The 24887-nt window shown below is 64.8% G+C and overlaps 2 protein-coding genes across 5 annotated transcripts; one reads left to right on the top strand and one right to left on the bottom strand.

Annotated features, from left to right (window-relative positions):
* Positions 1-474: 474 nt before the first annotated feature.
* Positions 475-9150, top strand: SCNN1D (sodium channel epithelial 1 subunit delta). 2 transcript variants are annotated; one of them, XM_047725630.1, is made up of 14 exons: positions 475-554; positions 2692-2999; positions 4799-5175; positions 5722-5929; positions 6038-6228; positions 6398-6486; positions 6561-6724; positions 6849-6947; positions 7301-7418; positions 7543-7621; positions 7711-7768; positions 8061-8125; positions 8245-8320; positions 8417-9150. In XM_047725630.1, the coding sequence occupies exons 2-14, from the start codon at positions 2964-2966 to the stop codon at positions 8717-8719; spliced, it is 1863 nt and encodes a 620-aa protein (XP_047581586.1). In that variant the 5' UTR covers positions 475-554; positions 2692-2963; the 3' UTR covers positions 8720-9150. The 2 variants fall into 2 exon arrangements, with proteins under 2 accessions (XP_047581586.1, XP_047581587.1); XM_047725631.1 differs by lacking the exons at positions 475-554; positions 2692-2999 and adding an exon at positions 4226-4285 and having other exon boundaries at positions 5750-5929.
* A 550-nt stretch (positions 9151-9700) lies between these two features.
* ACAP3 (ArfGAP with coiled-coil, ankyrin repeat and PH domains 3) lies at positions 9701-24459 on the bottom strand. Of its 3 annotated transcripts, none has more exons than XM_047724387.1 (25): positions 24263-24459; positions 20734-20791; positions 20007-20126; positions 19760-19813; positions 18580-18638; positions 17494-17677; positions 16980-17024; positions 16742-16837; positions 16581-16655; positions 16148-16159; positions 15373-15485; positions 15234-15285; positions 14938-15038; positions 14750-14861; positions 14290-14498; positions 14141-14210; positions 13930-14024; positions 13648-13850; positions 13347-13451; positions 12084-12182; positions 11758-11978; positions 11493-11602; positions 11282-11392; positions 10999-11195; positions 9701-10934 (listed from the first exon to the last, which is right to left on the bottom strand). In XM_047724387.1, the coding sequence occupies exons 1-24, from the start codon at positions 24307-24309 to the stop codon at positions 11048-11050; spliced, it is 2499 nt and encodes an 832-aa protein (XP_047580343.1). In that variant the 5' UTR covers positions 24310-24459; the 3' UTR covers positions 9701-10934; positions 10999-11047. The 3 variants fall into 3 exon arrangements, with proteins under 3 accessions (XP_047580343.1, XP_047580344.1, XP_047580342.1); XM_047724388.1 differs by having other exon boundaries at positions 9701-10947; positions 11011-11195; XM_047724386.1 differs by having other exon boundaries at positions 9701-11195.
* Between the last annotated feature and the right edge of the window lie 428 nt (positions 24460-24887).

Genomic DNA, 24887 nt, shown 5'->3' with positions numbered 1-24887 from the left:
CAATGGCCCCGCTACAGGAAGAGGATGGCTGTGCGCACTCCTGAGCATCTTGGGTGGGGGGGCCCATGGCTCTGTGTGGGAAGAGCTACCAGGAAATCAAGAGGGTTAGAGTGAAGAAAACATCCCCTACCTGGGGGCTGCTACTCCCTCCCCAGGCCAGGGCTCAAGAGGGGGTCCCGAAGAGCCAGCCTGGAGGTGACCAGGCAGGAAGTGTTCACACACCCCGCCCCTTCCAGGAGGGGACACCTGGCCAGACCCTGAGCCCCACCCCTCCCACCTGGCTGGAGGCACCTCAGGGAGCCCCTCTGGGCTCGCTGGAGCCACTGCTTAACCCTGTGGTCAGTGTTTGAAGGGGTGGGGAGGTTCCCCATTTGCACCAAGAAGGCCCCTCCCCCTCCCAGAAGCGGGTGGGCCAGCCTGCAGACCCCCACCAGCCCACATCCACCAGGACTCCGCCACACATGCAGAACCCATGGGCTCAGACTTCACCTCGGTCACACCAGAAGCCCTAGGACCATCTCTAAGCTGCCCCCGAGGGAGGGGGGTACCCGCAGGTGAGTAAGCTGAGCCTGGGGAGCCCCAGGAGACAGCAGGCACCGACAGTCTCTGGGGCAGCCCCGGCCTGGAAGGGGATGCTGGGCACCCCTAGGCCCAGCCTCAGTGAAGCCTATCCCTCAAAGTCCAAAGGGGGTGATACTCAGGATGTGGGGGACAGCCGTCCTACCATCCTTCTGGGGAGAGGGGTGAAGGATCTGGGACCACCTGCCTGTCCCTTCTCTGAGGTGTCCTCACATTCCTTCAGTACGGTTCTGGAGCGTGACCACATGGGCCTCCCCTGTGGCAGGAGCTGGGGTCACCCAGTCCTGTCCCAGCCTGCACTCCTGCTCCTTCTGGGGCCGGGGAGGCCTGGGGAGGCAGGAGGAAGGAAGCACCAGGAGGGGAGGATATAGTCTCTTGGTCTGGTGAGACAGCCAGAGTGCTCTCTGCCCTCCCAGAGGTGGGCTCTGGGGTGACCTCCTCCTCCCACACTGGTCACGGATCCTTGCCCCGGGCACCTTATGCGTGGGCCGTTCTCAAGCTGTTTCCCCAGGACGAGGGAAGGAGGGTTTGTGCCTTCTGCCTTGAACCCCTCTGGTACAGGTCATCATCACAGGCTTTCCTCTGTCCCTGGCCAGGGCTCCCTCTCCCACAGGAAAGTAGGGGCTCCTGTTCCCTGTAAGAGGCCCTTGGCTGGCAGAGACTCTGGCTAGACTTGAGCCCCCCAAGACCGGGGTCTCCAGGCCCCTCCTTCCTGGAAGCACCCTTCTTCAGCCTCCTGAGCCACAGGTCACTCCTGCTCTGATTACCCAGAGCCCCTCGGACCCTCCTCTCTGCCTAGAGGCCTCCCCAAGGACAGTGTGCCCCCCATCCCCTCAGTAACATCGCCTAGTCCACAAAGGAAACTGCTCTGTAGAAGAGGGCCTGTGACACCCCGGGCCTGTGCTGAGTCTGTGGAGCCTGATGGGGGCTTGGGGAGGGGTATCCCCACCAGTGGTATTGGCTGGTCCTACCCCTGAGCCTTGAGCAGGAAGAGGAAACTAAGGCCCATGTTGCACTTGAGGATATGGGCTCCGAGAGGTTGATTAATGTGGGCAAGTTCACATGGTAAGTGTCAGAGCCGTGATTCACCCCCGCACCCCGCTCTTCCCCAGGCAGGCATGACATCCTTCTCCCAGACGTCAGCAGGGGCCATTGACCTCCTTCCAAAGCCACAGGGCTGATGGCCTCACCCCTCCTCAGAGCCAAGGCCTCACCAGCAGGGCCTATCGGAAGCGAGGCCCCCTCCCTCATCCCAGTCCAGGCCCTCCACACTGATTTGGAGTAGGGTGTCAAGAACCTAGAGCTTGCCTCTGTGGGGGAGCAGGGGCAGGCAGAAGGGCCTGAGCCACACCCTCAAACCTGGGACCAGGCTGAGGGTCTGGTTATTGGGATGTGAGGTTTCTGGGTCATCCTGGGGACATGCTGGACCCCCCACTGGGGCCAGAGGTGGTGGGGCACCCTGGGACTGGGGGGCACTGGGCATCCTGCCCTCAGCACAGCATCCAGCCTTACCCAGTCACATTGAGGCCCAGGACTTCAACCCCCATGACAGTGTGATCTGGCCCGAGTGTGCTGTGCATTCTTAGCGTGTGGTGTGTGGTCTTAGTGTCTCTGCGGCCAAAACGTGTGGTGTGTCATCTTTGTGGGTGGTATGTTGTCTTAGTGTGTGGCGTGGTCAGTGGCGGCTTTCGCATCTGCTGGGCAGGGGAACCGTATGCTGCAGGGCACCAGGTGTCATCTCCACACCCAGGGCCTGGGTTGTTCCCACAGTTCGAGCCTGCCCCAGTGGCTGGGTGACCAGCCCTAGACACGGGGGTTCTGGGAGCGCAGGCCCCTGCCTGGCATCCCTCGGTCACAGACACCTGTGGTCGGTGCTGGCAACGTGAGCCGGGCAGGCAGTGGAGGGCAGGCATCCCTTGCTGGCCTGTCAGGAAACAGAGAAGCGAGGGGCGGCGGAGGGGGAGGGGTTGGTTGCTTCGAGCAGAAGAGCAGGTGTCTGACCCCTGAGAGATCTGAGATTTGGGAGCTGGGGAGGGGAGGGTCTGCTCCGCGAGAGGCAGGTGAGCCGTGCAAGGGGGTCTCAGCCAACACAGACCTCTCCTCTCCCTCTAGAAACCAGGAGCCCCTCATCCCCAGGCCTCACATCCAGGGCTCTGCGCAAGAAAAGCTCACCGGGGGAAGGACCCCCATCCCTGCCCTCATGGCTTCCCCTTCTGGGTCCAGAGTGGGTGTGTCTGGCCCTGGCAGATGGGCCCCTCCCAGCCTCATCCCACGCCTAGCCAGCCTGTTATAAAAAGGAGGCTGCCAGGCCAGTGTCAGGCCACATCCCACTCTGTCTTGTCACCTCCTAGAGCTGCCGTCACTGGGGCCACCAGCCACGGAGAATGGAGGCACCTGCAGAAGGAGACTCCGGCTTCCAGGTACCAGCAGGGCCCCTGACGTGGGCTTCCTTTCCCATGGTTGGGGGCAAGGAAGGAAGGTCATCCCTCGGGGTCTCTGGAACCTGAAGTGGAGGGGGCTGTGTCTCACATGTCACCCTGAGCATATGCAGGCACCGAGGGCAAGAGAAGAGGGTCATGCGGTCCCCACCAACCGAGGGCTTGGTACGTGTGACGGGTGTATGTGTCTATGTACACATCTATGCACGTGTGTGTGTACAAGGAGGCCACGCACCCCTGCTGCTGCCACATCAGACTTGGGGCACCTCCGATCCCTCAGTGCATCTGGGGCCGTCCCAGGTGTCTGGACCCTGCCCCGTCTCAGGAAGCCCTGGAGGCTCTCAGGGGTCCTCGAGGTCCCCATCTCCAGGGTGTCCCCTCTTCCTACCCTGCCAGCCCCAGCTGAGCCAGGAGGGGGCTGCTTTGGGCTACACGTCTAGAGGAGGGTACACATGGCTGCTGGAGTCAGAAAGAACCTTCTGGAGCCCCTTCTGCCTAACCTACAACACGCAGCTGAGGATCCTGGCCCACCCTGAAGACCCAGTGTGATCCTCGGGGACAATCACACATGGGCAGAGCTCTGTGCAACATGAGAGCCAGCGTGAGGACCCCATGCTGGCGCCCACTCCTGGCTGGACATGGGGGAGGCCCACAGACCTGAAGCGGGGAAGGAAGGCCACCCACCCTCCCCGTGTGCCTGTGGCCCCACGCCGCCGGCTGGCCTACTCCGACATGTAGTTTCCCAGAGCGCAGGGGAGCAGCCCGCTCAGGCCCAGCAGGCGGGGCACCTGCTGGCCGAGACGCAGCAGGGGCTTCCCTGCTCAACCCCCTGCCCAGGTGACTCAGGAGGGGGCCAGAGCTCAGGAGGCTCTGCCCTGGGTGTAGGGAGGCCTAGTGATTCAGACCAAGAGGCGGATGGTGTGGGAAGTCCCCCAGAAGCCTGCCCGGTGACTCCACAGGTTTTTGGGAAGAGTAGGCCTGGCTTCGTCAGGGTCCCATGTCCCTGTGTGCTGGGGGTCCTGGGTCTATGGCCCTACTTCTCCAGGGCCCTCAGGTCCCCACCACTGGCTAGCCCACTGGCCCCCGCCCACTCTTCCTGAAGCCCACATTCCACAAATAGGGTTTCCTTGGGCACAAGCTCAGCAGATGCTCCCTTGCTGGGGTCCAGAGCACTGAACGGTCCTCAGGCCCAGCCTTTGGCCCAGACGTGGCCAGAGCAGCTTGGTTCTATTAGTCCCAATCAAGCATGGCCATGCTGGCCACTAAGAGTGGGCAGAGGCCACTGAGGCACAGAGTCTTGTCTTTGTAGGGGCCCCAGACCTTCAACATTGGCTCAAGGCCCAAGGACACAATACAGTCCCCACCCCAAGCAGGTCACCTGGCCTGCCCCTCTCTAGAGGCCCCTGCGCATGTGAGTGGACAGTGACTGAGACCCCCCACACCAGCCTCAAGACTGCATGCAAACAGGACCAGTGAAGGCTTGGACCCCATGTTCTCTGCTGTCCCTGTCCCCACCAGCAGACCCCACTCTGGCGGCAGTAACACAGGCCTGCGGAGGCTGCCCAGTGCCCTGCCCCGGGGTGGGGGTTGGGGTGGGGGCTGCAGGGACAGTCCCAGGCCCCCCTGATAGGGCCTCTTTGGAGCATCAGGGGGCTGGGTGGTGCCATTGGTGACCAAGGGACAGAGGCTGGAAGTCGTACCAGCCCAAGGTGAGGAGGCCCGAGTTGGAGTTGGGCCGGGCAACAGACTGGGGCCACACTAAGGCCTCTTCTCGGACACAGGGAGGAGCCACGACCCGCACAGCCACAGCCGGTGGTTCCCCGACAGTCCACGAGGCCCAGCGGCCGACGCCAGCCCTGCAGGAGGACAGGCGGAGGGAGGGGCTGGTGGAGCTGCACACCTCCTTCCGGGAGCTGCTCACCTTCTTCTGCACCAACGCCACCATCCACGGCACCATCCGCCTGGTCTGCTCCAGCCAGAGCCGCATCAGGACGGCCTCGTGGGGGCTGCTGGTGGCAGGCGCCCTGGGCGTGCTCTACTGGCAGTTCGGGCTCCTCTTTGCCGAATACTGGCGCTACCCGGTGGTTGCCACAGTGTCGGTGCACTCGGAGCCCAAGCTCTTCCCAGCGGTCACTCTGTGCGACATGAACCCGCACAGGTGAGGGGGGCTCACTCCAACCTCTGCGGCCTGTGGCATCTCCCCGGCTGTGGTCACAGCGGAAGGCCAACCGGGTCACCCAGGCCGCTGAGGGCCCCACCTCACTCCACCCTTGTGCCCAGTTGCTCAGTCGGGAACCCTGAGACCTCGCTCCGGGCAGCAGCAGCGGGGTGGGGGTGGGGGACGGTGTGTTCAGGGACAAAGAAGAGCCAGCTGGACCTTGGAGTGATCAGAGCCACCCAGACACAGGGCCTGGGCACTCCGGGAAGGGTGAGGGGAGGTGGGAGGGAGCCTTCCAGCAGGACAGCCTGGAGCTGGGCTTGGGGGTGGGGAGCAGGGCGACATTTCAGGTGAGGAGGCAGATAGAAGCTGGGGCCCAGCCAGGGGGCTGGCAGAGTCTGCACGGGGTGGGGGTGCTTCTAGGGTATCCAGGCTGGTCTCTGGGATCAGCACCATGGGGGCAGACCCTACTCTACTCTCCCCAGCAATACCTTGGGATTGATGTGGGAGCTCTGACTCAACTCGCACCCTCCCCCCACCGCCCAGGCCACGCTCAGCCCGCCACCACCTGCAGGTACTCGATGAGTTCGCCCAGGAGAACATCCAGTCTCTCTACAAGTTCAACTTCAGCAAGAACAGGGACGTCCTCTCTGCAGCTGACCAGTTCCCACAGCCCGCCTTCTACCTGGACCGCGGGGTCCGCCTGCAGAGGCTGAGCCGACCCGGTGGCCAGAATAAAGTGGGTTTCAGACTGGTGAGTGTCCCTAGCCCTGCACGGTCCCAGCACACTGTCACTCCAGATCTCTGAGTGGGGGGTAGGCAGGTGAGAGGGCCGTGCTGACCGGCCCCCCACCGCCCGCAGTGCAACAGCATAGGTGGGGACTGCTTGTACCGTGCTTACACGTCGGCTGTGACAGCCGCCCATGAGTGGTACTGCTTCCATTATGTGAATGTCTTGGCCCTGATGCCCACCGCCCACGAGGACGGCCACCGCAGCGACAGAGGCCACTTTGTCCTCTCCTGCCGATTCGATGGCCAGGACTGCCAGGCCCGGTGAGTGGGGGGCGGGGAAGCTGAGTGCAGGCATGGGTACCACCCCTGGGGTCCGGCTGGCGGCAAACAGCTGCCCACAGAGGTAGGACGGGCCATAGTCCCTCGGGCTCCATGCAATGGGGTCCTGAGCCGAAGGGTGTGTTGGTATGAGTGTGGTTCCCGGTTCCAGGCACTTCCGGACGTTCCACCACCCCACGTACGGCAGCTGCTACACCTTCGATGGCATCTCAGCTGCACAGCACCCAGGCGTCACCCACGGTGAGTGCCAGCCCACAGCTGAGTGGGGCAGGGGACATCCAGGCCAGCCTGGCCTCACCCCCTTCTTCTCCCAGGGATCAGCCTGGTCCTCAGGGCTGAGCAGCGGCACCACCTCCCTCTGCTGTCCACGGAGGCTGGTGCTAGGGTTATGATTCATGGGCACGACCACACGCCCTTCCTGGAGCACCAGGGCTTCAGCATCCGGCCAGGGACCGAAACCACCATCGGCATCCGAGAGGTGGGTGGGCCCACGGGAGCCGGGTCAGAGGAGGGGCCCCAACCCTCCCACTCCCCACCTCCCTCCCCAACCCTGGGGGACCAAGGGCAAGGACAGCTGCACTGAAGCGTGCCCCCTACCCTAGGACGAGGTACGCCGGCTGGGGAACCCGTACAGCCACTGCAGCGAGGGGGCAGAGGGTGTGGACGTGCCCCTGCTCTACAACGCCTCATACACCCGGCAGGCGAGTCTGGGGCCATGGTGGGGGGAGAACAGGAGCTTCTCAGGAGGGACAGGGAGGCCGGGAGAGAAGGTGGTCAGGGGACGGAGACCTGGAGACTGGGTTGGCCCTGGGAGAGGGAGGCCAGGGGAGGCTTAAGGGAAGGCCCAGGGGAGGTAGAGGGCAGAGATGGGGAGTTGGGGGGCAGCAAGGGAGGCGCCCAGGGGAAGGGGTGGCCAAGGGGGAGGGGAGTGAAGGAGGGGGCAGGGAGGGCAGGTGCACTGCTGAGAGGGAGGTGAAGCAGGCCCTTTGTGGGCCCTGGGGGAGGGATGACCGCCTCCAGGACCTTCAGCTCACGTCCCCTGCTGTCCCCCCAGGCCTGCCTGGTGTCCTGCTTTCAGCAGCTGATGGTGGAGACCTGCTCCTGCGGCTACTTCTTCTACCCCCTGCCGTCGGGGGCCCAGTACTGCAGCTCCGCGAGGCACCCGGCCTGGGGTGAGAACCCCCCACCCGGCCACTGGTGGGGAGTGCGGTCAGGCCTTGCCAACCTGCAAACCTCTCCACCACCCCGGGGTCGATCCTAGCGGGTTCAACTCTCCGCCCCCCCGCACCGCCACAGGTCACTGCTTCTACCGGCTCTCCAGGGACCTGGGGACCCACCAGCTTCCCTGTAGCTCACGCTGCCCCAGGCCCTGCAGGTGGGTGGCTGGTGTGGGGGCTCAGGGTCAGGGGCTACTGCCACAGCACCCCAGCAGGAGTGTAACGGGGGGGGGTCTGTCTCTCCCAGGGAGTCTTCCTACAAGCTCTCTGCCGGGACCTCCAGGTGGCCCTCCTCCAAGTCAGCTGTGAGTGCCCTAAAGGGGTGGGTAAGGGGCGGACAAGCAGGTGGGTCTCCCAGGTCCCAGAGGGCTCACCCTAGGTCTCCCAGGTCCCAGAGGGCTCACCCTAGGTCTCCCAGGTCCCAGAGGGCTCACCCTAGGTCTCCCAGGTCCCAGAGGGCTCACCCTAGGTCTCCCAGGTCCCAGAGGGCTCACCCTAGACCAGCTGGTGCCCCTGTGGTCCCCGCTCTGAACACCTGCCCCACAGCGCCCTGAGGGCTGTGAGGAACAGCAGCCCCAGTGAGCCTTCTGTGTACAGGACTGGATCCTGGCTGTGCTGGGCAAGCAAGGCCACAGGAGCCTGGGCCAGAGCCCTAGCCTCAGGTGGGTGCACTCCCCCTCCAGAGGACACGTCCCGGCCCCTCCCTCTGCCAACCTTGTCCTCAGTACCCCTGCCATGCGGGCACCCGGGCCCAGCCCCTCACGCCTCTGCCTTGCCGCAGGAGCAGCTTGGCCAAGGTGAACATCTTCTACCAGGAGCTCAACTACCGTATGGTGGATGAGACACCAGTTTACTCGGTGAGCCAGCCAGGGACCCACGGCTGGAGCAGTGGTGGGCCAGATCCCCCAGGGCCCAGCTGTGGGCACCTGCTCACCGCCCCCTGATGCCTGCAGGTGCCCCAGCTGCTGTCAGCCATGGGCAGCCTCTGGAGCCTGTGGTTCGGCTCCTCGGTCCTCTCTGTGCTGGAGCTGCTGGAGCTGCTGCTTGACGCCATGGCTCTCGTGCTGCTTCGGGGCTGCCGCTGGCTCCACACAGCTCGGGGGTCCCAGCTGGGGGCAGCCACAGGGGCACCCTCCACGATCCCAGGAGCTGACCAGTCACCCACTGACCGCAGGAATGACATCAACCATCTGGGGGGCCCTGCTGGCCTCGTGCCCCGCAATACTTCCAGGAGCTCTGGCCGGAGTCTTTGCTGAAGAGTTAGGCCACACAAGCCCCCCCCTGCCCCATGCCCGAACCAGCGGGAGCTTATTCTGATCCTGAGGGATGTGGCTGCAGCAAGGTCTCCAGGCTGCCCGTGGGGAACCAGACCTGCCCCCCAGAGCCACTGCCAGCCAGCCAAGCCAAACCCAGGGCCGGGGAAGCTGCACTGGGGTCTCCAGGCAGGCAGGCAGGAGGGTGCCCAGCCCACGGGGCACTCTCATCAGCCAGCCACCTGCCCAGCAGCGGCCTCAGGGACGCCCAGGGCAGCGGGGAGGGGAGTGTCCCTACCTCTCTGGATTCCCATGTCTAGTCCGTGAGCAGCTGAGAGTGTGGGTGCATGCAGGGGGAGGGGCCTCCACAGGGGAGTGTGGCTGTGTGTGGTTGGTGTCGTGAATATATATGCGTTTCTAAGTGTGTCAACACATCTGTCTATGCCTGTGTGCAGCTGTGCACAGGCATGGGGCAGGAGCCATCCTCGGCTCGGGGCAGGTGGGGGAAGGGCTGCTTTGCAGTAAATTAGCCATTCCACCTGGCGGCCGCCTTGTGCACTCCTTCCCGGCGACCCTTCCTGAGGGACCTGAAAGCCCCAAGCTGCTGCTCCACCTCTGGGAGACACAGACACACTGTGGGGGCTGGGGGAGAGGAGGACACGGTGCCCGTGGCCAGCCTGTGGGGTCAGGGCTTGGCTGGGAGAGAGGACCAGCCCCGGACCACACTCCTTGGTTAGCGTCCCTCGCTGCTGCTCCCTCCAGGGGGCACAGTCCAGGCCAGAGAAAGGCAGGGAATGGGGCTGGGGGTGTAGGGACTCAGTTTCCATCTAAGAAGTCCCAGGGCCGCCCGCAGGGCCCCCAGCAGGCGGGGCCTGGGTTCTGGCTTACCGCATCCTTTTGGGGCACTCAGGGCCACCCCTCAGGGGAGGCAAAGGGCCCAGAGACACCCCCTCCCCAGCTGAGAGAGTGGAGTAAGGCAGGTGAGCCAATGACAGCAGTTTATTATCAACTGTGATCTGGAGCAGGGGCGGGTCCTGCCAGCCCGAGGCCCTGACGCAGGTCCTGGGGGGAGGTCGGGGTAGAGCGCAAGCAGGGAGAAAGAAGGGGGGCTAATTCTGCTCTTTAGGGCTCACAGCCAACAGGCAAGAGAGTTGGGGGGCTGGGTAGCACCCACCTTGCCGCGCACAGAGCCTCCCTGGACAGCTTTTGCATAGTGACCAGACAACTGGCCTTGGCCACACCAAGGCCGCAAGTTGGGGAGAGGCCCAGCCACTGCCCCAGGGCTCCTGGAAGGGGGACTGCAGAGCAAACAAGCTGGTGGGCCCTGGGGAGTGAGCTGAGGGACCGCTGAGGCCACCCCAGGGCCCAGCTAGAGGGCTGAGGCCGGAGAGGGACGGGGCAGAGCGGCAGGAGCCTCCCCCTGCAGCCGGCAGGGCCAGGTGCGTCAAAGTCATCCTCAAGAGTCCACGGAGAAAAGACGCAAGAAAAGCGAGAAAGAGGTCGTTGTAGAAAACCCGCTCAGTCTGTGATAAAGAATGTCGGATGCGGAGGTGGAAAGTGCCAAAGTCCTTTATGCACCGGCTCGGGGCCAAGGGACAGGTCTCTGGCCACCCAGCACTGGGGCCTGCGTGGCCAGCTACATGGCCTTGGGACGCCTGCGTCCAGCCAGGGCTGAGGCCCCAGGCCACAGCCCTCCCCCCAGCACCCGAGAAGCCCAGCCTGGACGCCGGTCACTAAGTGAGGTACACGGGTTGATTCCCTGGATGGGCTGCCCCTTCAGCCCTCACAAGGCGCTGGTGGCCAGCCACCAACCGTAGGGCCTAGCGGAGGGGCTCTGGGGGTGTAGGAGGGACCCAACTAGCAGGTCAGTGTTCTACGGCAGTAAAGGTGGGGGCACGAGGTGACACCGGCCCTGAAGGCAGAGAGGAACAGGAAGTGGCGCAGGTCCTAGGACGGACGGAGGGGCACAGAGTGACACAGGCCCCCGGGAGGGAGGGGCGTCCGAGGGGCAGAAGGTGACACCGGGCCTTCAGAGCGGCTTGTGACATAAGCAACCCAGGTGCCCAAGAAAGGGGTCACCTGAAGGCGCAGGGTCCCCAGGTGTGGTGACGGGCACCAGGTGACACAGCATCTCCCAAGGGGAAATGTGGGCTTCTTAAGACTCAGTGTTGGAGTCTCTCCCAGCCCCAGGGCCGGGACAGCTCCGAGGAGGGCAGAGCAGGCAGCCCGGGCTCCAGGGCTGCCCAGGCACTGGGGCTCTCAGGAAACGAGCCGGCGGCCACCACAGGCGGAGCGGGCGGGGACGGGGCGGCCCAGAGCCGGTCGCCCGCCCTAGCTCTCCTCCAGGTGGAGGCTGATGAACTCCTGGATGCACCTGCGGTACTGGAGCTCCGTGGGGCTGCTCCCCGCCAGGGGGCCGGGCTGGCCCGGGGGCGCCTCGGCCTCTCGCATCTCCTCGGCCATGCGCGCCAGACGGAGCCTGGGGGAGGCGCAGGATGAGCCGCGCCCCCCGCCCCCACTACGGGGTTCCCCTCCGGCCCCGCCCCAGGCCCCGCTCGCGCTCACAGCGTGACGATGTCCGCGTTGGCCTCCTGGATCGCGATGCTCAGCGGGTCCTGCTGCTCGTGGTCCAAGGCATGCTGGTCAGCTCCCCGCTTCAAGAACAGGCAGACCTGACTGGAGGCGGGAGGGGACAAGTTGGGGCTGGACCGGGGCAGGCCAAGGCGACCCCCTGGCCCGGCCCCCACCGCGGGCAGGAGGGGCGACGGAGACTCACCCCGTGCGTCCCAGGAGTGTGGCGTGGTGCAGGGGCGCCCGGCCCCGGCTGTCTCTTTGGTTCACATCTGCTCCGTTTTGCAGAAGGAATTCACAGACAATCAAGGAGCCCTGGGGACCAAGGACAGTTCAGACTCACCTGGAAATGGCCCCTTGCTGACTTCCAGGAGGGTACCAGGGGTCCCTGTGTTGGCGCCATACGAAAGAGAGCTCTGAAGATGCACCTGTGTCCCATGCAGCCCCCCGCCATCCCCACGCCCGCTCACCCCTAACACCGCCTGCACCAATGGCGTCTTGCCCTCGTCCTCCGCGTCGGCCCAGTTGACCTCCGCCCCGTGCGCCAGCGCCGTGGCCAGTGCGGGGAGGTCTCCAGTGCGCGCAGCACGGTGTGCCAGAAGCCCAGGGTGCAGCTCACGCACGTCTGCCAGGCCCCAGGCCTCAGCCTCTCCATCCGCATCACCGCTGGACTCCTCGGACTCTGCACCCTCTACGGGGAGGGGTTAGGTCATGAGCCGCCACATGACAGAGCCTGGATCGGGGTTGTGGGAGGGCGGGGCTGGGCGGCGGCGGTGGCAGGGAGGTGCGCACCCACCCTCCTCCGTGACGCTGTCCACCACGGAGCCTGCGCTGAAGGCCAGCACGTCCGAGCTGCCATCAGAGCTGCCTCCTAGGCCACTGTCGCTGCTCAGACCTGCAGGGTCCAGGGACAGATGGGGGGCCTTAGAGTCCCTGACTCCACCCAGAGCCCTGTGGGAAGGCTAGAGCTCACATCCATCCTCCAGGGATGGCCCCAGGGACACGATCAGGCCCCAGGAGCAGAGGGGAGCCCTGCCTAGGATAGGGGTAGGGGGAGAAAACAGCTCAAAGGAGCCAGAGGATCTCACACCAGAGCACAGCCCCAGGGGAAGCCCCCGCTGTGGGAGGCCAGCCCCAGCAGGACTGATGGGGTGACACACTCCTGAGCAGTGGGGGCTTCCACTGAGTCTGTGGCAAGTGCATGTGGCCAGCCCACTGAGCAGCCACAAGGCCTTCACCGGGAGGCCTCCGGGACACCTCCGGCCCACCCCTCCCCCACGACATCCAGTGAAATCTCTGGTGGTTTCCCCAGGGCGGCCCCAGAAGCAGGACTGGTGAGGCATCGCCCTCTGCTGCCGGAGGCCATCCCAGTCACCGCCCCCAGCCCTGTCAGTTCTTGGCCTGGGTCCACGCCTTCTGCCCACATTGCCCAGAAAGGCTCTAGGGGGTACCCTGGACCACTGGGTACCCATAAATCATTAGCAGGAACCCCTAGGTCGGGAGCCATGCTTGTAGCATTTGGACCCCAGCTCCAAGAGGAGCTGGGAGAGATGCACAATTGTGTCCCACATTCGGTCTCCACCACAGCTGTCAGCTCCCGGCATGCAGGTGCACGTGCACACACACACACACACACACACACGTGCGCACATGGGGCCCTCAGTGCACACGGACACATCCACCGCATATATGCACATTCAGCCACAGACCCCTTTTACACCCACATGCACACACACACGCCCTCACTCCAGTGTGCAAACCACACACGCAACTCGCATATACACTGTTGCAGATCACGGCCTCAGCCTCCAGCTCTGGCTGAGTAACCCCAGACCCTCCAGATACTATCTCAGCCTTAGCCCTGCTTGACCCCCAAGTTCTCCCCAGCACCCACCCAGTCCTTCCCGCAAGGGACACCTGTCCCCCAGTCTCCAAGCGAGTGGCTATGGCTGTCCACATTCACCCACCTTACGGGGAGCCACGCCCAGTCCCTGCTCTGCTGCCCCGACAGAGCCAAGGGGACTGGGCCGCAGGGGACAAGGGCCCTCACAGCACTTACTACGTGGACCAGCTGCAGCAGCCCCTGCATCAAAGTAGGAGAAGAGGGAGTCCAGCTCATCTGGGCAGAAGAGAGAATCCCTCCGAAACTTGCGCTCCACAGCACCTGAGGCAGGGAGATGGGTAAACTGAGGCACAAGGCAAAGGAGGGTGCCCAAGTCCTGCTGGGAGCCTCTGCCTCCCCCCTGCCCTACTCCACCTTGATGTTCCTGGGGCCTGAGGTTTGGTGGCTCATGGCCCCGCTGGAGCCTACCTCCCACCCCTGCACGGCTGAGCGAGCTGAGGCTTCAGCCTGCGGGTACCTGAGGACAGGGCAGCCACGGAGGGCAGGACAGGCTCCAGGCGGACCTTGCGGCGTGCAGCGGGGGCTCGGGGTGAGCTGTGGTGGCGGTGGCACTTCTGCGCCCGCCAGGGCCGAGGGGCCTCCCGGGCTGGTGCTGAGGGCACCTTCCGCAGGAACTTCTTTTCTACATACTTGTCCTTGATCCAGGCCTCCTTGTCCTGCCTGGACCAGGGGTGCACATGAGGCCACACTCATGCGCGGGGGCTCCTTTGGCCCTGTCTCTACTGCCCCCCCACCTCACCTGGAGCTGCTGGCTGTGGGCTTCCTGCTGCCCGGCCCCTCGCACTGAGCCTCATAGATCTGGTTCACAGTGCTGTTTCCAAGCTCACACATCAGCTAGCAGGAGACACGGTGTGCAGGCATCAGCCCTGGCTCACAGGCCAGCCCCTGACCCCCACCAGCTTGTAGAACTGGCTCTGGGAGTGTGGCAGCCTGGATGGCCTCATACACACCTTCAGCAGCTCCGGCTCCCACGAGTCCAGAGTCAGGGACCGCACCTTGGAGCAGTGGACACCCAGGCTCCTGGACAGGGAGGAGGCAGGGGTGAGGCAGGGTGTGGCTCTACCCCAGCACCTATGCCCCACCCCCCCAGCAGGCCCACCTGTGGATGCCTGAGCACTCGATGCAGAGCAGCACACCCAGGTTGATGCTGGCCCAGCGGGGGTCAGGCTGTCCGCAGTCCCCACACTGGCCATTGCCAGCGACATTCTGCACACGCTGCAACAGGCTCTCACCCTTGACGCTGCGCTCCCGAGAGTCCGTAGCGGAGTCGATGCTGCTCGTGGAGGGAGACGCCGTGCGGTCCAGCCTCTGGGGGTGCGTGAGGGGCTGCTCAGCCCTCAGAAGCTCCGGCCTCCCTCCCCATCCCCAGCCAGAGGTGCCAGCTCGGGGGAGGACAGCGGAAGCCTCAGCCTATGTGCCGTGGGCGTGTGCACACTTACACTCACACGACGCACACACCCGTCCATACACGGAGTCCCACTCCCATCCCACATGTGGGGCCGGCTCCCTGCCACACGCAGCCGCGCTCACACACGGGGAGGGCGCTCAGGGGCCCCCACCTCACTGTAGCAGCTGTCGGGGCTCTCCCGGTAGGCGGATGCGATGCTGGCTTGCACGGCCCGGACCCAGGCCTGCCGCAGCTTCTCCGAGTCAGCCTGCAGCAGGCAGCTCCTGGGGGCGGGGACCGTCAGGCGCGGCGGCTCGGGCTCCCTCCCTGCTGCCCCGGGGCGTGCCTCCGCCTCCTTACTTGGTGGGTGACACGACCTCGAAGCAGAACCGCCGCTCGATATCCTCACATGGCTTCACGGAGCACAGGCGCAGGTCATCCACCACCACGGTCAGCGCGTCCTGCAGGCAGCCGCACCATGGCCCTTGTGCCCCGCCCCAGCCGCGCACTTACCGCTCCGCTCTACAGACACAGACTGAGACCCAAGCGGTCTCTGTGTCCTGACTGTTGAGGTTCTGTGTCCTGAGCCCACCCCGGGGTCCCGGCGGGGAGGGGCCAGCCACCACTGACCCAGCCCCAGCAGCCCTGCAGCGCACCTTGACCTTCTTCTGGTAGACCAGCTGGCTGTTCTGGATGGAGAACCAGCGCCTGGGTGGGTGGATGGGCCAGGAGTGGGTCAGGCAGGGCCAGCCCCGGGTCGGCCCCACAGACCCCCTGAGAAGGCCCCTCCCTCACCGGTTCCATGTCTTGAAGGCATTGCTGGCCCTCTTGAAGAGGTAGCCCTCCATCACCACACCACTGGGCGCATCCACATCAAACTCCACTTTGGGTTCATCATAGGAGAAGTCCTGGGGGCGGTCGGGGCCCAGCCTCCGGTGAGTATCCACCCCTGCTTGTGAGGACACTGTCGCCCTGCCAGGCTCCCCTGAGCCAGCGCTGAGGTGAGGCGCTGCTCTCCACAGCCTCTTCCTGACCCCAGCAGAGACCGTTGCCCTGAAACCCCATGGGGGGGGCAGACACCTCACACTACAGCTGGGGGCCCCCAGAGCTCCATCCCCCACCCCACACCCCCAGCCCTGTAGGGACAGCAGGCTCTGGGATCAGGAAGGAAGCTGCCTGCCCCCACCCTTCGTCCCCCATTCATGCTGCCAGCTGGCCTGTTCCAGCCAGCCCCACAGAGCTCCATTCACAGGGCGTGAGGAGACACTGAGTGTTGTCCTGTGTGTCCGGCGGTAGGAGAGGAGCCTCAGCCACCTGCTCCCCTGGCTGAACAGGGGCAGAAAGGGACAGCTGCTGCCCTTCCCGTTCCCCGAGGGGGATGCTGTCCAGCTCAGCCCAAGTCCTGCTGGTGCCAGCCACCGCGGACAGCACAGAGCTCGCAGGTGCCGGGGACGCTGAGGCCTGGAGGTGTCCTTGGTGCTGAAGCTCCCAGGGGTGGGGGAGGGCAGAGGCCCGCCCTGCCTGGGCCTCCTCTTCCCTCACTCCGCACCCTGGGCAGGAGCCCACTCACCTGCAGCAGCGTCTGAGAGGTCCGGGAGCAGGAGGGGGTGTGAAGAGGGAGAGAGAGCCCGTGAGTGACTGTCCGCCGCCCACCCGCTGCCAGGCTCCCAGGGATCTGGAAATAGCCACACCCAGCTGCAGCCCACCTCTACCCTGGGGCTGTCTGGGTAGGAGTCAGCAATTGAGGCCTCCAGGCCACTCCTAGTCTCCCTCTGTCCCCCAGGGCCGACCTCTAAGGGACTGTCCCAGGGCTGTCCCTCCCGCTAGGCTATGTTGAGGCTCCAAAGGATGGAGACCTCTCCCTCTGGGTGCACATTTCAAAGAGAAGCAGTGTCAGCCCCCACAGAATGGGCGGCCTAGAGAGGGAATAAGGGGGTAGTGGTCTCTTGCCCACCCCCCCACCCCGCGTTTGTGCAGGGAGGTCAGGGGCTGCAGGGCCTCACCCGCTGCTGGATGGCAGCGTGCTTCCGCTCCATGTCCCGCTTTTCCACGGCTGAGTCGATCACCAGCTGGTCTAGCTGTGGGGGAGGGGACCCAGGGAGTGGGGTGAGCACTCTGCCTCCAAGACCCCGGGCTTGGGCCCCACCACAGCCTGCAGGCTCACCTCGGCCGCCAGCTTCTTCATGTAGGGGTCCAGCTGGTGCAGCAGGCTATAGCCTTGCTGGAAGAAGCTGTACTGGGCGTGCATGAAGGACAGCATCTGGGGGTGGGGGATGGCCGGGGGGGGGCAGCCCTCAGTAGCCACGACCAGAGGGCCCACCTGGTGTACTCACATCCCATACACCTCACAGGCCTGTCCTTATGGCCAAACCCCCCACCCCGCCCCCTCACCAATCACTTACAGAATCCAAGATTTCAAACTTCTTCTTGGCCTGGAGGACGTTGATCTGCAAGGGGACGGTGGATAGGTGAAGGGTGTTGGAGCTGAGGTAGCTCGTGACCTGTCCCTTACCACAGAGTCCTCTCAGGCTGCATATGGTCCCCTGAGACCTGCAGCTCATCTCCAGCTCCCCACCCTTGGGCCAGCCTCACCCTCCCAAGGCCATGGCGTCCTTCCCCTAGTCAGGACTTCGGTTCCTCCTGTGAGCGAAGACAGAAGTTCTTACGCCTGTTCCTCGGCTGCCCAAGCCCCCGTCAGCAAGATCTTCAAGGCCTCCGCCTACGCCTGTGGTCTGCACCCACCCCACTGCTGTGCCTCTGCCTGGGCACCCCTCATGACCATGTTCCTTCCTGAGAGCTGGCACCGGAGGTTTTCTGGAGCCAGAGGGGCCGCTCTGAACGCCAGCTCTGTCTGCAGAAACACAGGAGCAGCTTCCCACCCCCTCCAGGCCTGACTACTCCTCGCCAGCGGCTGACCTGGAGCACGTAATCCAGGGCCAGGTGACGGAAGCACTTCCGGGTGAGGGTCAAGGCACCTGTGGCCTCCTCTACCTCATGGGGACGGTGCCGTGGGGCCTGGGCATTCCTCACAAGGGACAGTTCCATGTCCTCTCGAACTTTGTCAAACTGCTTCTTGGTCTCCTTGAACTTCCGCACGTCCCTGGGGACCAGCAGGTGTCAGGTCGGGGTCTTGGGAGGGGCCGCGTTGCCTCTCCACCTTAATGAGCTGCCCTCCCTTCCCTATGGCTATGTCCCAGCAGCCCCGCCCCCCAGCCCTGGCTCACCCCCTTTTCTTTTCCTCTCCCTCCTCCTCTTCCCTCTTCCTCCCCCTCCCCCTCCTCTCTTCCTCATTCCCCTCCTCCTCCTTCTTCTTCCTCCTCCTCCCTCTTCCCTTCCCCTTCTCTTCTTTCTCATTCCCCCCTCCCCATCCCTCTTCCTCCTCCTCCCTCTTCCACCTCTTTCCCTTCCTCTTCCTCCCCCTCTTCTTACTCCCTGCCCCCCTACTTTTTTTCCTCCTCCATTTCCTGCTTCTCCCCCTTCCTTTCCCCCTCTTCCCCCTCCTCCTCTTCTCCCAGTCCCCCTTCCCCCTGCCCTTCACCACCTCACTCCCAGAATCAGTCCGGTCTAGGGAGACCCCCTGCCCCACCCTGGACCTCACACTCACACTCAGATTCAACTCAGCATCATTCAGGGTACCACAAACACCCCAACTGCACACGAGCTCAGACGTCCACCCAGCCCACACCCCTTCCACCGCCACCCTAATTCCGTCTATAGCCCACCCTGACCCTCACCCTTTGCCCAAGGCCCCCAGGGCTACCCTGTGTGCTCCAGGCAGTTTCCTTGCCCGCAGCCTGGTCCCACCTCCAAGCCTCTGTTCCTGCTAAGTCCTCCACCTAGAGTCTTGAGGCCCTGGGCCAAGGCCTCTCCTAGGCAGGCCCCAAGACCCCCCCAAATCAAGCATAGCTGTGTCTGCTCGCCACTCCATCACAGGCGTCACCACCAACCCCTCCCAGGGCCCATCGAGGCCAGGCCTCCCTCGGGGGTCTGAGGGCCACTCACTCTTTGACAAAATTGTGGAGCTGCTGCCGCACAGACCTCTGGGCCTGGTCGAACAGGATCTGGGGGCCGAGGGAGGGAGGGAGGCGGTATCAGGGTCTACTCTTCCACAGCTCCAGGGGCCAAGCCCCTGTCCCTCCAAGTGAAGACCAGGGAAAGCCCTGCCCAGCCCTGCCTGGGCCCCAGCTGGTTGCCCCCATGGAGCCAGCCTCCCAGGGTCCAGGGGAGTGGGTGTGGCCCCAGGCCTGGGTTGGTGCCCGGAGGCCACAGCTGTGACCACCTGCCCATCTCCCCTACTGGCTAGCAGCCAGGCTAGAGACCAAAGCTCTCCCAGACGGGTCCCCCTCCTACGGCACCACCTCATGCCGACTTAGACATGCAAGCACACACAGGCCGCTGGCTGACACCCACCACCTCCCGGCCCTAGAGGCCATCTCAAGCATAGCCAGGCCTACAGGAGAAAGGATCAGGTCAGAGCCCAGAGCTCTCAAGGGACTTGACCTAGGGAACAGGGGAGGGTGGTTGTCAGGAGCTGGAAGGGCATCCCTAAGCGCAGATTTGGCCCAGAATTAGATGCCCCCATCACGGGGAGGAGGGCTGGGCCCTAACTAGGAACAGACAGACAGACGGACTGGGGAGAATGAGCTATCCTGAGCTGCTTTATTTCTAAACTTCCCCTGCGGGGGTGGGGCTCCTTGTTTAGTCTGGGACTCTGGTTCCCAAGCCAGGGTCTGACCACCCACATGGGCCTCAGGCCCTACTCTGTGTGTCCCTGCTAGGGGCCCTGAGGGGCTCGAGGTCACCCAGGGAGGCACATCTACGGCCTGGCCGGAACAACGGGGGGTCCTGGATGAGCCTCTGAGTATCCCCCACCCGAAGACCCCACTGGCCTCAGACCCGGGCTCTGTCGCTCCCTGCTCCCACCCCCAGAATCCAAGTACCTCCCCTTTGTCTGGCCCTAACCTGGGACATAGCAGAGCCCCTCAGGGACACCCCCCACCCCCAGAGACCGGAGGAACAGGAACGCGGTTTCCCAGCAGTGGCCAGCTCAGCTCCCCATGAGCCAGCCAAGAGCAGTTCCAGGCTGGGCGGGGCCTGCGGGGAGCTGGTGGGGGGGCTGCCTGCGTTGGAAGCCAGAGGGACCTGCCCTTGGCAGGCCCCCCCTCCCACGGCCAGGGCTTACCATGTGGTAGTTGACCATCTCCTGGAGGCTGTCTCCAAACCTCTGCAGGCATTCCTGGGGGTGATGGGGGAGGGGATACCCCAGCTCAGATGAAACGGCGGTGTTCCCAGGGGCGGCTGGCACCCTTGCCCCCAGGTCTCGGAGCTACGCGCCCCCGTGGCCCAGCGCAGATGCCCAGGGCTCCCAGTCAAGCAGCTGCCAGCTTGTGCCCACCCATCCAGAGGTCAGAGCTCAGCTGCCCCCTCACCGAGATGACGGCGTCGCCCTGGCACTGCTGGGACAGGTCTCGAACGCCACTCAGGAAGAGCCTGTTGGTGGTGACGTAGGCCTTGCCGGCCTCGATCATGCCACTGCACAGTTTGACCAGCTATGGGGGATGGAAGGGGCCACGTTCGCGCTGCCTCCCGGGGCAACCCTCACCTCCTCTAAGAAGCCAGGCCACAGAGGTGGGAACCGCCCAGGGGCGGCCGGAATTCTGCTCCTGGGACACAGCTGTGCCTGACGAGTCAGCCCTCTCTTTGACCCACTTTAGCTGGGAGGACAGTGAGGGGCTCCAGAGCAGAAGGCCAGAGCAGGGGAACCCAGGGCGGGAGCTGGGGGCTGGCAGGATCAGCCAGTGAGGGAGCTCAGGGATGCTGCCCCTCCTTTCTCCCTCTTCTCCTCCCCCAACCCTGTCCCTGGGAAGCACCCTCAGCACCCTCTCGCCCCACAGATGGTGGGAGGGGCACACCAAGGCCTACCCGCACTTCATGGGAGACTCACACAGGCAAGCAGCATGGGTGTCCTGGGACAGGTACAGTGGTAGGCCACAGTGGGAGAAACAGGGACAGCCCCAGGCCCTGTACACCGCACACAGAGGGGCACGCCCCGTGCACACACACACACACACACACACACTCTCGCACACACGCGTGTCTGTGCAGGAACGAGTCAGGACCCGGCGCGGGGGCAGAGAAGTACCCCGGGACCTTCACCTTGTCCAGTTTGCCCTCCATCTCCACCACGTCCGTCTCCACCTCGTCAATGGTAGCCCTGCAACGGGAACGAGGGTGGCTGCAGGCCCAGCCGCCAACGCAGGGGCCAAGGCTCAGGTCAGGCAGGGGTTTCTGTGCCCTGTGCCCCTCGCCTCCTTGGGACAATGTGCGTGCGGTAGGAAGGGATTGCTTAGCTTCCGGCTACCTGCTTCTGTCGGCCGGCCCGCTGTCCCATGCTCCCCAGACGAGCAGGAAATGGAAGCTGGGAAAGGCAGACGCGCCCCTGGGAAGAGGGTGAGGCTGGACCCTGGCCCAGCTGACTCCAAAGCCACCCAGTGCCCACCACCACCCCAGCAGGAAGGGGCCTGGCCAGTTGTAATGTCCCCATCTGGGGTCTGGCTGCTGTGGCCCCAGGGAGAAGTCAGACAAGCCCCCGGGGATAGAGGGAGGGGATGCCACTGGCTGGCCACTCTCCTAGCCCAGCCACTGCCCTTCTCCAAGGGCACCTCAGCCCCATCATGGGCCCTCGGACCCTGGGGCGGACCGGTCTCAGGGCCCATAGGCAGTGGCCAGCAGCTCTCGTCAGTTCGGGCAGCAGCAGAACGGGTGCCTCCTGGCTCCTCCAACCTCAGAATACCAAACAGCACAGTTTGCCCAAAGGGAGCGGTGGGACAAGCTTCAGGGCAGCCCCCGCCCACCACAGCAGCCTGACAATGGGGCTGCTGCAGGGAGGGAAGAGTTAATGAATGACATCACCAGAGAAGCCACAGTCGGGAGAATCCCCGGAAGGCCAGGCAGACGGATCAGGCACGTGACCCCCTCCCCTGTTCTGGGAACAGGAAATAGGGAAAGAGGGCCAGGATCCCAGCACCACCCACCCCACCGCCCCCCCAACCCGATCAGCTGGTGAACTGGGCCCATCTGGCCTCCTGGGGATGAAGGACAACAGGGCACGAGGGCCAGGGGTGACAGTGGGGGCCCAGGAGTGAGAGGCAGGCCTCCAGGGACAGGTCGTGGGTGGGGGCAAGGCCATCCAGTTATAGGGGCCCTCACTGCCCCCTTGGCCCGCGGGGGGCGCTGCGGTCCAGGGGTTCCCAGGCCTGGGAACCGGGTCAGGGTTCTGGTCAGGGACTGTCCCTCACAGGAGGCGTACCGTTCCGCGGGCCCACAATTTGGAGCTGTTGGGAGGGAAGCAGGCGCTCCAGCCAGGGACTGGACATTCCCACCACTCTCCGCGACTGGACACATGTTTGTTCCAACAGGGCTAAGGGAACTCTGAGCTCCAGAGAAGGGATAGACCACCCCCTGGGAGCAGACGCTGCTGGACCCCGGGCAACCCCAGCGCCCCCGCAACCCAGCAGCTGCAGAGAGCTGCTGCACTCGGCAAGGAGGGGGCCCCCCCGACGAGGGTGGGGCCACACCGGATGCTGATGAATGTGTTCACGGGGGCAAGGAGGGTGTTCTGCAGAGAGCCAAGAACCCGCACCCCATCAGGGGAGCCCCAGCCTCCAAGGACCCAAGGCCTCCTCTTCCGCCCTCCCTCCAGGATTTCTTCAGCAGCTTGGATGACAAGGAGGAGGGTGAGGCAGGCTTCCCCACCAAAGCCATGACTCAGCGCCTGAAGCCCCACCCAGGGGAGGGGGCACCTCCCGGCCTGTCTGGAAGGGTCTGGACTCTCCCCCATGCACCCCAGGGCTGTGGGGCTCTCCCCAGGCCACAGGCATGCGGGCATGGTCCCTCTTCCCAGAGCTGGGGCCACCTGGCCCCACATCACTGAGCACAGCCTGCCCCCCAGCCCCACTGTGGCTCTCTCCAGGCCTGCCCCCAGGAAGTCCCAAGTTACCCTGCAGTGACAGGGTGAGGAGACAGTGGGACCCCAGGAGAACCTCAAACCCCTGTTGAATCTCAGCCCAACCCCGAAACCCACACAGTGTGGCTTCTGTGGCCCAAGAGTCATTCAGATGAATCTCCTCAGCCCCGATCCTGGGCCCAGATGGGCACTTTCCTGGGGTAGCCCCTACCGCCAGAGGGAGCAAGGCAAAACACAGGCAGGCACTGCGCCCCCATGGGCCACAGACAGACCAGGCTAGTATAGGAGAGAAGGCCTGGAGGTGAGTGGGGTGCCGATGCCCCCAATCCGACCACTCGGGAAGAAGGACCACGGGGCATCTGAGGAACGGGTCAAGGTGAGACCAGGGTGCGTCAGTCAGGACCAAGGCCACAGCTGAGGCCCCGGCTACACCTTCCCCCCCTAGCCTGGGTCCTGGAGGACAGTGGGCAGTGGTGCAAGCCCAGGATTGTGGGTGCCGGAGTTGCTCACACCCCCCCTCAATCAGTCAGCAACAGCAGATGGGACAGTGCAGAGAATCACCCCCAAACCCTCTGCGCTGGGGCCCCTCCCTGGGCCAACCTCTGGCCCCTCATCCCTAGCGTCCCCAAGCCTTTTCTCCTCTGTGTGATGGTTGTGCAAGGCAAGGGACGCAGGGCTAAGGGCACCAATGCTGAGGCTCACCAGTGCACGCACACGCAGGTCTGCCGGCACACCCAAGACTCAGCAGGCACACACACGTATGAGCAAACACACATGTGCTCATGTGCAAGCAAACGTACCTGGACATAGTGACACAGGGTACACACAGACATGTGTGCCTACAGGCAAGACACACGCAGGTGCAAGCACACGTAGGCCTAGTGTCGGGATACACAGGAACAGACTAACGTGTGTTGTGTGCCAAAGCTCATGTGTGCAGGATAAACGCATAGCACCAGTAGGTACCCACGAGAGCGTTAGGGAGGGACAGGCACACGTGCACGCAGCAAGCATATCAGCCGGGGTTGGGGGGCAGCCCACCCACACTCTCGCCCAGGGTCTGCACCTCCGGGGGGGCCAGAGGAGCGGAGCTCCCACACATGCACCTGCCACACAGAAGGGGCTCCAGGTGCCCAGGGGTGAACATGCCTGCGCTCCTGGGAAGGACCAAAGAGACCAACGCGGTGCTGGGCACAGTGCAGAACCCCTACCCCAAACGCCCACCCCTCCAGGCCCCTAGGTCACCCCTGCCAAGCAGCTGGCCCCAGGCTGAAAACGTGGCTCCACTTGCCTGACCCCCGTGCACTTCTCCCCAGGACAGGCGCTCCACGCACCCAGACAGCCCCAGCCAGAGCTGGACTGCAGGACCAGGGGATTCTCAGCCCCGTGCAGGTAGCCGGCACGAAGGTGCAGACACAATGCCGGGGCGGACGCTCCCACGGAGACGTGTCTATGCCGGCCGACACCCCACCCCCACGAGAACAACCTCCGCGCGAGGTGACCAGCACAAGGGGCATCTTTTGTTCAAGGCCTTTGGGCCCCGGACTGCGGGCTTTGTCCGAGGCGGGGTCCTCCAGCTCCCATCACCGGCTCCCGCGCCCGCCACAAAGGCCGTAACGACACCCCCCTCTCTGCGCCCACCCACGGCGGCCCCGGGCGCCCCGAGGGGGTGGCGACCCCCGCCGACCACAAAGGGCCGCGCCGCCTCCGGGGGCGCACCTGAAGCGCGGCGAGTCCTTGATGCACTCCTCGAACTCCACCGTCATGGCTGCGGCGGCGCGCGGCGCTCACTGGCCCGAGGACCGCGGCGCTCCGAGCAGCATCCCCGGCCGGCCCGCTCGTCCCGCAGCCGGCCCGCCCGCGCGGCGCTCGGCGCCCGCCCGCCCCGGATTGAGGCCGCCGCGCCGCCGCCCCGCCCCGCCTGTCACCGCCGGGGAATGTCGCCAAAGTCCGCCGCCCGCGCGCGCCGCCGGCTGTCACGGCCGGGGAGCGTCGCCAATGTTCACCGCCCGCGCGCGCCTCCCGCTGTCACGGCCGGGGAGCGTCGCCAAACGCCTCTCCCTGCGGCTCGGCCACGCCTGGCTCCGGCCGGGACGCCCCGTCGTCCCGCCCTTTAGTTCCCAGGCCACCGCGGGCTGGGAAGGGAGTAGGACCCAGCTACAGCCGGACTGTCCGCGGGGCGCCAGGAGGGCGGGACTACTCGCGCCAGCGGTGCGGCCGTTGCGCAACTCGGGGCATTTGCAAAAAACCGCTTGCGCGGAACGTGGGGACCGACCCACTCCGGAGCAGTAGGGCGTGGGTGAGCAGGCGAGAGGACGGACGAAGGAGTGCACGCGCACGGAAG

The sequence above is a fragment of the Lutra lutra genome, chromosome 4, assembly GCF_902655055.1.
Source record: "Lutra lutra chromosome 4, mLutLut1.2, whole genome shotgun sequence".
Classification (NCBI taxonomy): domain Eukaryota; kingdom Metazoa; phylum Chordata; class Mammalia; order Carnivora; family Mustelidae; genus Lutra; species Lutra lutra.
Note: the sequence above shows the minus strand (reverse complement) of the source record. Positions and strands in the feature narration are given on the sequence as shown.